Source organism: Callospermophilus lateralis, chromosome 12 (assembly GCF_048772815.1).
Source record: "Callospermophilus lateralis isolate mCalLat2 chromosome 12, mCalLat2.hap1, whole genome shotgun sequence".
In the NCBI taxonomy this organism is placed as follows: domain Eukaryota; kingdom Metazoa; phylum Chordata; class Mammalia; order Rodentia; family Sciuridae; genus Callospermophilus; species Callospermophilus lateralis.
The window spans coordinates 72,947,702-72,963,071 of record NC_135316.1 but is presented as its reverse complement, the minus strand read 5'-3'; the positions used below and the strand labels follow the sequence as shown (position 1 = coordinate 72,963,071).

Here is a 15,370-nt window from a genome sequence, read left to right as displayed (position 1 = left end):
GCTGGTTAAATAGTACAGACTTTTAAAATGAATAAATTTGGAGCCTAATGTACAGCATAATAACTATAGTTAATAATAATGCATACTCAAAATTTGCTTAGATACTAGATCTTAAGTATTCTTATCACACACAAAAATGTGTATGTGAATTGATGGATATATTTATTAGCTTGATTGTGATAATCATTTCACAGTGTATACAAATATCAAGATATCATGTGTATACCTTAAATATGTACAATTTTTATTTGTTAGTTATACTTCCATAAAGCTGGAAAAGATAAACCCCTATTCCCCTCAAAACCAACCCAACAAAAAAATATTTAAAGGAGGGCCAGGTTTTATTTATTCTTCTAGATTTATAAGTCAATAACTTTTAGAAAAATAGATGAAAACTGCATGAAACCAAGTAACGTCACCCAAGGAAAATGCACCAGTATTTTCATGTGAGCGTGTACACATGCAGAAACTCTTGAAACCTGTAGTCCTATAATTGTTTCTTGATGTGAAATTACTAATCCATTGTGTTTAGTCTTTCTGATTCTAAAACAAAATACCGGACACTGAGTAATAATATATAAAGAAGAGTAGTTTGCTTAGTTCACAGTTTTAAATGCTAAAAGTCCAGAACCATATCTTTAGAGATCTTTATGATGATGGTGGGAGTGCATTTATAAAAGTTCACAAGGCAGGATAGAAAACCAGAGGGATTTAGGGGCCAAACTTTTTTTTTATTATATTTCACTTTCAGAGGTACTAACTAGTGTTCCATGAGGACTATGTTAATTAATTGTTCATCCCGTTGGAGGTCACTGCCACCAGTGACCTAACTAAATTTGATCAGATACCACCTTTTAAAGGTTCTGTCACTATCTCAGCACTACCACACTGCAGACCAAGCCTCTAGGATGTGAGCCTTTTGAAGACATATTCAAACCATATTCGAATTTTAACATTCCTATGCCTAAGTAACCTTCAAAATCCTTTGATTAGAGAGTGATATATTGGCAGTGTTTGTATAGGAAGAGATTAAAGGGAGGGGTAAGTTGTAGCTGTAGTCTTAGTAGAAGGTCACAAAGACAGTGGAAATGGAAAAGGAAGGACTTGGACAGATGAGTCCAAACTACATTTTTTCCAGTACCCTTTTTATTTATTTTCAATGGAAACTTTAGACTAATGTAGACTATGTAATTATAAAGAGTATAGATTTGTAGATTTCTTTTATAAGATACATATTTGATTTCAAAAGTAATAATTAAAAATTTAGATATTTGTATCCTTTTGTACTGTTGCCATATGACAAGATTAAATATAAATTTGAAGGACATTTTCATAATCTTCCTTAAAATAATAGTTTAAGGACATTTTGAAAAACTAAATTTGCAATTACTTCTTTTGTATACCTTTTTTTAAAAAAATCATATCTCTTAATTTGTACTGGTTTAGTTTAAATAATAGTAAGATAGGAACTTATTGACTCTTTCTCAGTAATGCTCTAAAACACAGGATAATATTAAAAATACTATATTTGAATAGAATTGCTTAAATAGCTTATCACACCATTGGGATCTCTGAAAAGTCCTCCGTGATTACCCTCCTTTCTCTCCCATAATTTTAATCAAACTGGATCTGACAACTGAATTACAGAATTAGATAGACTTACTCTACCTACTGTAGACCATAATAGGGTAGTCTTTTCTGGGAGAGAATCTGCCCAGGAAATAAGAGCGGTAGATGGGAATCTCACTCCCTGTGTGGTTTTATAATATCCAGATTCAGCAGGTAGGTAATCCACATCCATTCTTCTGAGAAGAAGTGAGTATACAGAGAATCCAGAGTTGCTTTACAACTGAGCTACATTCTCAGCCCTTTTTATTTTATTTTGAGATGGGGACTTCCTAAGTTGCCTAGGCTGGCCTTGAACTTATGATCCTACTGCACCTGGGACTACAGGCATGTGCCACTTCTGAGCACCTGGGACTATAGGCATGTGCCACTGTGTCTGGCCTAACTTTTAATTTTGAGATAAATATAAACCAATAGGAAATTGCATAATAGTTCAAAGGATCTGTGTCCCCTTCACCCATTGGTGGCATTTAATACAGCTGTGTATATCTAAATAGCTAGTTGATGATCAGTTTTTGTACAATTGTATATAGATAATTTTATTCCACAAATAGATTTGTGTAACTACCACCACAATCAGTATACAACTATTCCATCATTACAGAAAGATCTCTCTCTTGTACATCCTTGTATTCATATCTTCTGTCTTATTTCCTATCCTGTCCTGGTGCTCTAGAAATCACTGGTCTATTTTCCATCCTTTATAGTTTAGTCTTTTAAAATGTGTGTATAAATGTGGTCATAGAATATGTAATCTTTTGAGATAGGCTGTTTTGCTAACACATAATGTATTTGAGGCCTATTCAGGTTGTGCATGTGCCAATAGTTCATTCCTTTTTATTGCTGAGTAGTGTTCCATTGTTTATGTACATTTGAATGTTTTTAGCCGTTCACCCTTTGAGGGATATTTGGGTTGTTTTCAATATTTTGCTACTAATAATAAACTCATGTGAACATTTGTGTATAAATTTTATGACCATAAACTCTTCCTTTGTCCTTTTGACTTGCCCCTATTGTTCTTTGAGTACTTCTCTACTTTTTGTGCAACAAGATATTTCACGGTTTCAATATTTACTTTCCTTTTAATAACTCTGGAATCATCCTTTTCTCGAAAGAGCCCTGGTTCCTTTTTGTGGAAAAGTATATTTAGGCACCAAGAAGTACACGCTATCTAATGCTTATTGCTGTTAATGTGTCATGGTTAGGGCTTCTAGGCAGAGCCAAAAGGTAGGTAGGTAGGTAGGGGTGTGTGTGTGTGTGTGTGTGTGTGTGTGTGTGTGTGTGTGAGAGAGAGAGAGAGAGAGAGAGAGAGAGAGAGAGAAAGAGACATAAAAGACATGTTTATGTCTATCTCTTTTTTAAAATCTACATTTGTGTGTGTGTGTGTGTGTGTGTGTGTGTTTTTGGAGATTAAACCCTGGGATGCTTTACCTACTGAGTTACATTCTAGCCCTATCATCTGTCTGTCTGTCTATCTATGAATGACAGAATTTTGCTTAGTTGCTAAGGGTCTTGCCAAGTTGCTGAGGCTGACCTTGAGTGTGTGATCCTCTTAAATCAGCCTCCCAAGTAGTTGGGATTATAGGCATGCACCACCACCCCAGGCCCAAATATCTGAAATTTATACTGATATCTCTAATTCTAATCTAATTCCTAGAGGTTCATTCTAGTTCTGCCATTTTTGATATTTGACATTCTGTTATACAACATTTATAAGACTTTCATTATCTTCATTTGCTTATCTACTTCTGGTCTTTTTTCCTACCACAGAGTATTAGTCTTGACACTATTAACATTTTGGTATAGATTATTTTTTGTTAGGGAGGGCTATTCTATGCATTTTAGGATATTTAACAGGATGTTTACTCAATGGCACTTAAGACATTTATAGATGTCCCCTGTGAGTCAGAATGATTGTGAGAACCACTGGTATGATCTGAGTTTTCACATGTTATATCCCTTGAGCCTGAAGAATTTCCTGTAAGCATTTTTCTTAATGTAAATCTGCTAGTGATGGATTTTGTTTCCGTTTACTTGAAAGTGTTTTTACTTTGCCTTTCTTTTAAAGCATATTTTGAGTGGATGTAGAATTCTAGCTCGATATATTTTTCTTTCACCCTTTTTCTCCATTCTTCTCCCTTTGCCTTCCAGTTTCATATAGATTTCTTGATACTATGCAGTAGGTCACCAAGGTATGTTTTTTTCCCCCTTCTTCAGATAGGACAACTTCTCTACATTCACTGACCCATTACAAATCTGTTAAGGCTATCCAATGAATTTTTCACTTCAAGATATTGTACTTTTTAGTTCTAGATTTTCCATTTGGTTTTCTGCTGAGATTATCTAACTATTCATTTGTTATGACCATGTTTTCCCTTAAATCCTAAACATGTAAAATAATTACTTTGTAGTCCTGATAATTTCAAATCTGGGTCATCATGGGTTTGGTTGTTCATATGACTGCTTTTAGTTATATATTGTATGTTTGGGGAGAAATGGATTCTGTCATCTTCCTCTGAAAGAATATTGATTTTTTTTTTCTATTGTTGGCTATTAACTAGACTCAAAACTATCTCCAGTGTTGTGTGGCAATTGAAACTGTTCATGTCTTCAGCCATCTGTCATTCAGGAACTGCAGAGAATATTGTAATTAAAAAGGAAATGAGGGCTGAGGTTGTGGCTTAGTGGTAGAGCATCTACTTTACACATGTGAGGCCCTGGGTTCGATCCTCAGCACCACATAAAGATAAATAAATAAAGGTATTGTGTCCATCTACAACTTAAAAAAAAAAAAAAGGGAATGAGGAAAGGTCAGAGTACTTACTGAAAAATAAGATTAGAGGAGTGACCTTCAGGAGAGCCATTTTGATTGTGTGCTGGAGGTAAAAGCTAATAGGAGTGGGTGTGAAAGAGAATGGCAAGAGAGGATTTTGGTAGAAGAAGTCTCAGCACAGGAGTTGGTAGTTTATAAGTATTTGAGATTATATGGGCCACATATGATTTTGCATTCTACTGTTTTTTCCCCTTTTGTTTTTCTTCCTTTCCACCTCTTTTTTTCTTTATAATCCTTTAAAAATATATGTCCTATTCTTATTTGATAGGCCATAATAAAAACAGGCACAGGTCTAATCTGGCCCATGGGCTATAGTTTGTTGATCCCTCTTTTAAACAGCTAAGTTTTCTAAGGAGTTTTGCTCTTTAGGAAGCAAAAAAGAAGGGGAAGGTAGAGATGGGTAATATTTTTTTTTTTATATTAAGGTGGAGAAATAATAGTATTTTTATAAGTTGGAGGGATTTAACCACTAGAAAAGTGGAGAGAGGGGAGTCTACTGCCCCACTGGTACTGAGGATTGAACCCAGGTGTACCTAACTGCTACCACATTCCCATCTCTTTTTTGTTTGTTTGTTTATTAAGAAGGTATGATTGAGTTGCTTAGGGCCTCCTGAAGTTTCTGAGGCTGACCTTGAACTCACAATCCTCCTGTCTCAGCCTCAAAAGCCACTGGGATTATAGGCATGTACCACCTCTCTCATGGTGAGGGAGGGGATTTTTAATTGGCAAAGGCAGAATTGCTAGAACAGAATACCTGAGTGATGAGAGGCGATATATGATATGGGGCCCAAGTGAAGGGGTAGCTAGGAACATGGGCAGTAAATCCTGGAAAGTTTTTTAAAAATTTAAATGTTTTGGAGATTTTTAAAAAATTATTTGCATCTTTATCTAGTGCCCAGGATATAGAAACAGCAACTGTGGAGCATGATGTAGTGGCACATGACTATAATCCCAGCAATTTGGGAGGCTGAGACTTGAGGATTGAAAATTTGAGGCCAGATGCAGCAGTTTAGCAAAGCCCTAAGGAACTTAGCAAAACACTGTCTCAAAATAAAAAATAATTTAAAAAGCAGGGAGGGTGGCGCTGGTGATGTGGCTCAAGGTTGCATTAAGCACCCTTTGGTTTAATCCCCAGTACCCCCCAAAAAAAATTCATTGTGAACATAAATTGAAATATTAAGAAGCTAAATTACAATGTGCTTTCTTCCTAAACAGTGTTATTAGATAGTTCATTGTGTCTGTCTTGACATTAATTGTTTTCTTTTTTCTCCCCTTCAAAGTGTTATGTATGGATGCAAAGATCAATTTTGATTCTAATTCAGCCTATCGCCAAAAGAAAATCTTTGACCTTCGGGATTGGACCCAAGAAGATGAGAGGGACAAAGATGCAGCTAAGGCAGATCTCAACTATATTGGCCTTGATGGAAATATAGGCTGTCTAGGTATCACAGTCTTTATGTTGGAGTTGGTCTTGCTAATCTTAATTTGTTTTCTCTGTGTTTGTTGCTTATACAAATCTTTTTTCCTCTTAATAGTAAATGGTGCTGGTTTGGCTATGGCCACAATGGATATAATAAAACTTCATGGAGGGACTCCAGCCAACTTTCTTGATGTTGGTGGTGGCGCCACGGTTCATCAAGTAACAGAGGCATTTAAGCTTATCACTTCAGATAAAAAGGTAAGTGCAGGGCTTATGTTTTAGAATTTGAATTGTGAGAAGTAACTTGATTAATTATTAGAGATTATCATTGTGATAGTTGGGCTAAAATTCAAAAGACCTCAACAGTTTGGAAAAAGGAATTGAAATTAGTGCAATAAAAGAGAACTTTTGGCAAAGTTGCCCAGTTAGCTTTGTGATTTAGCAAACCAGGTGAAGAATTACTAAGTGATATTATAAGTGATGATGATGATCTGGAATGGGAGCTTTCCATATAGGAGATAATTTCATAATTCCTATTTGTTTTCTTCTGTAACTCCCATTTAGTTGACCATGAAAGCCCAGGAGTTAGAAAAATATATAAAGCTACAAAGAAGAAAGTTTAAAAAAAAATCACCTTTGGTCTGGCATTGTAGCTCAGAGGTAGAGCATTTGCCTCGTACGTGTGAGGCACTGGGTTCAGTTCCCAGCACCACATATAAATAAGCAAATAAATAAAGGTCCATCAATAACTAAAAAAATATTATAAAAAATCATCTTTAATTCTATCTAGAGATAACTTTAATTATTATTGATTTGATGTTTTCTTTAAGGCTTGTTAATAGATACATATTTCACACACAAACACATTTATGTATTACTTTATAAACAACTATCATAAGGTATAATTCACATAGTACACAGTTTACTCATTTGTATGTTTGTTTGTTTTTGTGGTACTGAGGATTTAACCCAGGATATTGTGTCACTGAGGTACATCTCCAACCCTTTTTATTTTTTATTTTGAGACAAGATCTCACTGAGTTACTGAGGCTGACCTTGAATTTGTGATCCTCCTTTCTCATCCTTCTAAGTCCCTGGGATTACCAGCATGTACCACCATGCGCAACTTGTATATATCTTTTAATACATATACACACACACACATATATATATATATATACACACACACACACGCATATATATATATATATAGAGAGAGAGCCTTTATTTTTATTACTAACATATCTTGAACACTTTTTGCAATTCACTAATGTATTTTCCAAAACTTATTTTGATGTCTGTATCTATCTTATAGATGTGTCATTATTTACAATTATGCATTTATAAACAATTATTGAAATAAAAGGGATATGAAGCATCATAATCTAGAAGACATATATTATTACCCATCAGATATTTGTTAAGGAGTATATCTATTGTGTGACCAGTGTGAATTTTGTAAGGAAAATTATATGCTAAAAGTGGGACAGATGTTTATGGAGAAAGTTGAAGTCATGAGGCAGACTGCTGAAAGAATTGCAGATGAATCATTGTTGATTCTTCAGGTAATGCTAGTGTTTCAGGGTTTATTCATTTTTAAACATTTTTGCTTTTACTTGAAGTTGGGATGGATAAAGTTGGCTAGAATTGTTCAAAGATGTAGTGTTTGAACTAGGTCAGTGAAGGAAATGGTGTGACAGTATTGATCAGGCAGGGGACAGTGTCATTGAATGACTGCTTTATAGGATACATGGTCTAGAGTGAAGAAAGGTCAGTTGAGAGCTGATAGACCAGGAGATTGGAAAGGTATTGAGGGGCTAGAGAAAGAATTTTAAGAAGAAAAGATTGGGTTTGATGGAGTTAGAGGGGAAAGGCACTACAGGTGAAAGTGAAGGACATTAAGCAGAGAGTGAGATTTACACATTTGATATTCTGGAGATGTTCATTTTGGTCAAGTATAGAATTAATCCTTGGTATTATTTAGCAAGAAGAAATGGACTGAGGTACAAGTGGCGTGGTAGAGTATTTAGCAAGTAGAAATGGACTGAGGTACAAGTGGCGTGGTAGAGATCCAATAACTTTTAAACTCAGAGTATTAGATGATGTTTTATGATAAATATTGATGCTATTCAGAATGAAATGGGAAGGAATAAGAAAGGAGCCAAAGTGCACTACAAGTTCTAGTCTATTGGAAATTCTAGAGCTCATTTTCTGAAGGTCTAGAAATAATAGCGGCAAAGAAAAGGAAGGTGTAATATAGGTCATTGTTTCTCATTGATTTTCACAACATGACAATCATAGAAAATATTTCAGTGGGTCCTAGAGATTGGGAAGGTTGCTAATCGTAGAATCCTTTGGCCTAAATTCTTCAGCTGTCCCAGAGCCTTCCTAGCAGCCATAAAGTTGAGGGAAACAGTATTTTGACATATCTGTAACACATTTGTATTTACCACTTGAGAGGCTCAGTAATAGCTAATTGAACTAAACCTGTTTAAAAATTTTTGGGGGGAGGTGATGGAGCAGAAGAACTCTGATTCAGAAGTATCAATGTGATGGTGAAAGAATGTTGACCCAAATAGGCCGAGAGGTTTAGGACTTTAGTGTAGCCAAGAGTGGACATACAGAAGTTGTGATTCTGATGGGCAGTGAAGAGATGATAGGTAATGGACTCTGATGGAGATCATGCATGTTGGTGAATGGTTATATTTAATAGGAAAAAGTAAGTGAAACTAGGGAAATACAGTAGAAAAGAGAATATAAACCAGGTGTTAAAATTACCCAAGAAAGTGGAAATAAGTTCTAGTGGGCAGTGGACTAAGAGCTAGAAGATGAAATGGTAGTTTGGTATGAAAATATTTCCATGGAATAAATTTTTATAAGGCACAGAACCTAGTATTTTCTTGTGAGGCAAGGACAAATACTTAGTCCTTTAAATTTTTTTTTTTGGGGGGGGCGGGTATCAGGGATTGAACTCAGGGGCACTCAGCCACCAAGCCACATCCCCAGCCCTATTTTGTATTTTATTTAGAGACAGGGTCTTACTGAGTTGCTTATTACCTTGCTTTTGCTGAGGCTGGCTTTGAATTCATGGTCCTCTTATCTCAGCCTCCTGAGCTGTTGGGATTACAGGTGTGTGCCATTATGCCTGGCTCCTTTAAATTTTTAATCTACTAAAAACACTTTATTACAGGTACAGGCCATTCTGGTCAATATTTTTGGAGGAATCATGCGATGTGATGTCATTGCACAGGGTATTGTCATGGCAGTAAAAGATTTAGAAATTAAAATACCTGTTGTGGTACGGTTACAAGGTGAGTATTAATGATATTTGATAATTATTTTTCCTAATTGCTAAGAAATTAATAATTCCAAGGAGTTCAGTTCATTACAGTTTACAAATAGTCGTGTCTTTTAGGTGAAAGCATTATATAATATGAAATTAAAAAGCTTTGTTTTAAAAACAATTTGTACATTGGGGCCAAAATGTTTATAGTTTTAATTAATGTAATTTATATATTTTTTATTGTGATTTATCTGGAATTCTGACTTGCCTTAATTACCATGAACATTGTGAGGTGAAATATTTTATGAGATAATTCCAGGCTTTTGTAGTATTTTCTTTGATTTATGATAAATGATGGAAGTATTTGTATTTTGAAGTTTCATACTTATTACTTGTTGTAGCAGAGATTTTTAAATGCTTTTGTGTATATATTTAAAACAATATTTATTTATATTTGCAAAAATCATTTTTAGGTACACGAGTTGATGATGCTAAGGCACTGATAGCAGACAGTGGACTTAAAATCCTTGCTTGTGATGACTTGGATGAAGCTGCTAGAATGGTAAATGGGCTTTGTTGATCCAAGGACAAATTTTTAGGGTGTAAAGAATTTATAAGCCTTTTGATTCTAAAATGGACCAGCTAATTGTTAATATTACTAATAATTATTGCTTCAGTTAAATATTATATAATGAACTGTTAAAATTATTCATATTGGTTAAAAATGGTAAGGCAAATTTTATTCAGGAGGAGTATTACAATAAATACAGAGACTGATGAGATGACGTTTTGCAGGGGGAAATAGAGATGGTGCTCAACTCCAGACACAACAAGAAAAAGTGAGAATTTATAACCAAGGAGTAGGGTAGGGGTCAGTAGATGGAAAATTACTTAAACATTATGGGTAAGGTTGAATTTTGGCTAAACTGTTACTCAGATTGGACAATGCAGAGTCAGACATGGAAGTCCAAAAGTCAGTGCCCAGCTAAAAAGAATTTGGAGGAGCCTATGAGAATTTGCTGAAGGAAGAGTATCTTTCTCAGAACCTCTTGTACCTATGATCCATCTTGGACAATAATTCATGCCCAGTATGATCTCATCTGTATTCTTTCCTACTTTTCCCCCTACCATGATAATTTTGAAGTAAGTCCCACATGTTTTATCATTTTATGTCATATCTGTAAAAGATAAAATGTTGGTCATGATATAAAAGAATTACTGTTATTTGTTTTAAGGAGAATAATGGTATTGGGGTTATATTTTATTAAAAAGAATCTAGTCAGTATTGCAATTTCTCTGGTTATCTTATTTTTTTGTCCACATTCTTTGTCAGAATTGGATCAAAATAAGTCTCTTATTTCAGTTGGTTAATAAGTCATTACATTTCTTTCTTTCTTTTTTTGGTGTTGGAGATTTAACCTAGGGGCATTTTACCACTGAGCCACATCCTCAGCCCTTTTTGTTTTTTATTTTTATTTTTTAAAATATTTATTTATTTATTTTTTTAGTTTTAGGTGGACACAATATTTTATTTTTATGTGGTGCTAAGGATTGAACCCAGGGCCTCACGTGGGCTAGGCGAGCACTCTACCACTGAGCTACAACCCCAGCCCTTGTTTTTTATTTTGAGACACCCGAGTCTTAACTAAGTTGCTTAGGCTAGTCTTAAACTTGAGATCCCCCCTGTCTCAGCCTCCTGAGCTGCTGGGATTATAGGCCTGTGCTACCATGCCCAGCTACATTTCTTAATCTATAGGTCCTTCCCTCCTTTTAAAATTCTTCTCCAGCATACTTGTCAGAAAATTCATGTCGATGATCCTGTAGAGTTTTCCATAATCTCAATTTTAATGGTTGTATTCCTGGGTGTCATGCATTTAGCATGTTACTCTGCCTCCTGTATCTCCTCTAAACTGGTAGTTCAATCTATAATATTGGCCATGTTTGTATTAGACGAGGGGGAGTAGGAAACACTAATATTTTATAGTTGGTTGGTATTTTTCAATTCCATAGGAGGTACATAATGTATAATTATTTCTCTTTTAGTGGTGTTAGCACCCACTGATGATCATACTTTAGAGTCAGTATTTTGTTTTTCGTTGCAAGGCAGTGGTAGTCTAATTATCATTCTTCTTTTAGAATGTGCCTAAAAAGTTAAACTTTCTTAGATAAACTATTTGTTACCATGAAGTGTTTTTTTTTTTAATAGAAAATTCATGATAATTACTTAAATCTTTGCCTTTATTGGCCAGGTTTCAAAATAGTGGTTTTGGTCCATTATATCCTATAAAGGTGACCCAGCTCTTTTAGTTTTTACTTTTTGTTTTTTTGTTTTCATGTGTTCATTTCCATTCTGGTGGCAGACCATGTTGTCATGGATTAATATATTATGTGAGGTTGATAAATTTCATTTATTGTTATTGATGCAAATTGTCTTTTTTTGGTCAGTGGGAACCTCTTCAGGTTGGTACCTCAGTCCTTCTAACATACTCTCTGATACGCTTTCTGGTATGATGAGATGTTTCAGGTTCATCTTTGTATTATTGGTTCAGGCCTACAATGAGCCAGATGTAGAGACCACAATTCAACTTAATGAGTATTCATGTCTACTTAGTTTAGTTATTGTTTCAGGGTTTTTTAAGCCTAGGAAACATTTTTTAAGGAGATAGATTCTAACGTAAGTTCATGCTAATATTTCCAAAGCAAATGTAGGAAGACAGGTTTCTGTCTGACATGTGTTTCTCCTATGCCATACCATAATCGTTATTCAATTGCTTTGTCTCTCAGCACAGATATGACAGTTTTACAATAGAAATATCAAAGTACGTTTTAATTTTATCTGAGGTTCTTTGTGTCTTTTAGGGTATTTCTCACAACTTTATTGGATTTTTAAATTCAAGTGGAATAGTTCTCTGTGTGTTTTGCCTCAGCTTGATCTAGTTAATTTTATTTTTAAAGGTTGCTTTGTTTACATAAAACCTTTGTTTTATGTAAATATTTACATGAATCCAAAATCAAGGTATATTTAGAGAATTTAGCTTATTATATCTTTTTGTATTTTCGTTTTTTCACAGGTGTGTAACCATTGATTTTGGTTTTTTTTTTTTTTTTTTTTTTTTTTTTTGGTACCAGGGATTGAATCCAGGAGCACTTAAGCACTGAGCCACATCCCTAGCTCTTGAGACAGGGCTCTGCTAAGTCACTGAGGCTGATCTCAAAGTTGTGATCCTCCTGAGTTGCTGGGATTACAGGCATGCGCCATCCAGCATTGTTTTTTAAAAATAGTTTTTGGTTTGTCCTGTAGTTATTTTTATACCTAAGGAAATTTTAAGTGTGTATATGCATGTTTGTGCATGTATGTATGTGTGGATGGGCATAGATGAGAAGCCCTTACCTTCAGTGAATGGTAGCGCGTACTTTACTTTTGCTTACCAACAATATATCTTGGAGAACATGTACAGCAAATACAGGGATGTTTCTAGATGGCAGCTTTTGACTTTCTTCTATTTTCATGGATATTTTATTGAGTCGTCTTTGGGGCTCTGTGGTTTAATCAATAATAGACTCTTGAGACTTGCTGAATTAATTGTCACTTCACAAGAATAATAATGTTTTATGTCCTTCTTTGGGAAATTTACCTATTACCAAATAAAATTTGGAATTTATATTCAATCCTGAGTTAAAATTAAAGATTATGAGTAAGAGAATGGTAGGGGGAAAGCTTGTTTTTTGACATCAAGGTATGAGATAAGTTGGAGAAGACATGAAGGGGATAGTAGGATTTTGTTTAGTATAATAATTAGATACAAAGTAAGGCAAAGAAAAGAAATAGATTATAATTTCTGAACAAATGTGTTTGCAATGAAATCCTGAATTTTGAAAAGCTAGGTGGCCTTGGAAAGAAAGGAAAAAAATCAGTAGGACCTTGATTAGATAGACTGCATGAGATGAAAATTGCACAGTTGATTTAAGTTGTAATTGCAGGCTTTTAGTGACTGGGGCCTTTTTAATTTTATTTTGTTTTTAAAAGTAACACTGAAATGTTTCTTACTTATAGAAGTCATGTCAATAATAAATATGATGATGATGATATTAGCAACTGCTACCTGCTATCATTTTTTGAGTATTTATGTACATGCAATAGGTTATTTTTTTCTAGGATTTAATATAAGTTTGGTGATAAAATTTTCATTTTTATAGTCCAGTAAGTTAACCTATTCTGAGTCATATGTCATAATCATCAGAATGGTGATTTGAATCCAAGATGTCTATCTTTAAACTCTTTTTCTTGCAATGTTGGGGATCAAATCCTTGTGCATGGTGAGCAAGTGTTCTACCACTGAGTGTACGTAAGCCTCCAATCCTTTTTTTTTTTTTTTTTTTTGTAAATTCTCTGTGGGAAAGAGAAGCTAAATCATTTTTTGATTTAAATATGTCTAATTTGTGATATTTTACATGGAAATAGATAGATATTCTCAGACAGATTGTAGAGGGCACTGGTATTTTACATAGAAATTGCTAATTTACTGATAGAAAGTAAAACACTCCTTTATTTGAACTCCTACCCAATAAGCTAAGATTGTACACATTTTTCAAAATAAATTTTTATTTAGATGGGCTTTGAATTGTGGGGTATCCAACAAAGACACTTACTGTTCTTTAAGATAAAATTTAAAAAGATATGCATACTTAATTATCTACATATCTATCTTTATCAGAAAGTATTTATTTGCAGTATGGGTTTTGGGGTGTATCAGACTTGACTGTCCTAGTTTAGTGTCAGTTTTTTGTAAGAATGCAATGTGATTTATAAGAATGTCAGAATAGCGCTGATGTTTTAAATGGAAAAGATTGTGGATTAATTTACATTGAGCTATAGTTCTGAATTTACCCTTTTATGAAAATAGAGACAAAGATGTTCTTCTGTTCTTTCTTTTCAGGTTGTAAAACTCTCTGAAATAGTGACCTTAGCCAAGCAAGCTCATGTGGATGTGAAATTTCAGTTGCCAATCTGATCTGAGATGCCAGCGGATGGGCTAAAGGTGTTAAAATGTGCTATAATGCTTAAAAATACTGTGTCCTGTGTTATTGTTCTTTTTAGTATGTGGAGATTGTAATTGCCATGTAGGCACACAAAACTTTAAAAGCATTTGGTCTACATTTAATTCTGCTGTTCAGAATGGACTGCTTGCATAAAGAATGCGTAATGCAGGTATCCAGAGTTTCTTTTGTTGGCGGCCATCTTTCTTCTACAGAATGTCACTTGGATTATGCCTGTTTATTGTTGTTTGATACAAAGTTCTTCCTGATAAGAGTCCTATAAAGAAAATAAATATGATGATAGAGCTTTATTCTTTAGCATTAAAATATATTATATCAAATAACTAGCTTCATTAGTAGAGCAGTGTATTAAAACAATGTTTTATATAAGAAGTGTTTATCTTCAGCACCAAATACATAATAAATGTATCAATCACTATTTATAAACAGAGCTTTCAAACACTCCTCAGAATGTTGTTTTAAGTATTTCAGAGAAGTAACTTGTTAATTATTTGAACATTGTTTTAATTATTACAAAACAATGATGACTGCAAGTCTCTGTGATTCTGTAGTAAGAAACTTCTGTAGGTTTGTATCAAATAAAGGCATTTTTGCCAAGGACTTGGTAGATAAAATTTAAAATGTCAATTTAAGTTAATAAAAGTTTCTCAATGTGATTTGTATTGATGTTTGCTTTTGTTTTGGGGCTTTATTCTGTTTTTTTTTTAATTTGAAGCAAACATAGTAGAAGATAATATGTTCCTCATTTCATTAAATAGGTCTAAGGAACCAATTTGTAGATCATATACATGACATGAAAGTATATATTATAAAGCTATCTACAGAGTTCACTGGAAATCTTCTATTTAGGTGCATGCCATATGATACATCTTCTAAAGGAAACACTATCCTTTGTGCCCATATGTGTGTATAGCTTTTATTTATTGCATAAAACAGTGTTATTATTTAACTAATACTACAAAAGAGAACTTCTCCCTATTTTGTTGTTCTTAAAGTGTGATTGGATGTTTGTACTACGAGAGAGAGAGAGAGAGAGAGTATCACAGAGTGACTATGAGCACAAAATTTGGCTTCACTACTTACTAGATAAGAGTTTGGTTAGGTGTGGTAATATTAGTGTACCTTAGTTTCCTTAGCTTCTTTCTCACCA

General features: G+C 34.1%; 1 protein-coding gene across 2 annotated transcripts in view; it reads left to right on the top strand.

Annotated features, from left to right (window-relative positions):
• Sucla2 (succinate-CoA ligase ADP-forming subunit beta) overlaps positions 1 to 14,876 on the top strand; it is a 45,093-nt gene extending 30,217 nt beyond the window's left edge. For both annotated transcript variants that reach the window (XM_076872566.1, XM_076872567.1), the window contains exons 7-11: positions 5,740 to 5,901; positions 5,995 to 6,137; positions 9,070 to 9,190; positions 9,636 to 9,724; positions 14,100 to 14,876. In XM_076872566.1, coding sequence (XP_076728681.1) covers positions 5,740 to 5,901; positions 5,995 to 6,137; positions 9,070 to 9,190; positions 9,636 to 9,724; positions 14,100 to 14,174 — 590 coding nt within the window. In that variant the 3' untranslated portion in view covers positions 14,175 to 14,876. The remainder of the gene's footprint in view (positions 1 to 5,739; positions 5,902 to 5,994; positions 6,138 to 9,069; positions 9,191 to 9,635; positions 9,725 to 14,099) is intronic.
• The last annotated feature ends 494 nt before the right edge of the window (positions 14,877 to 15,370 follow it).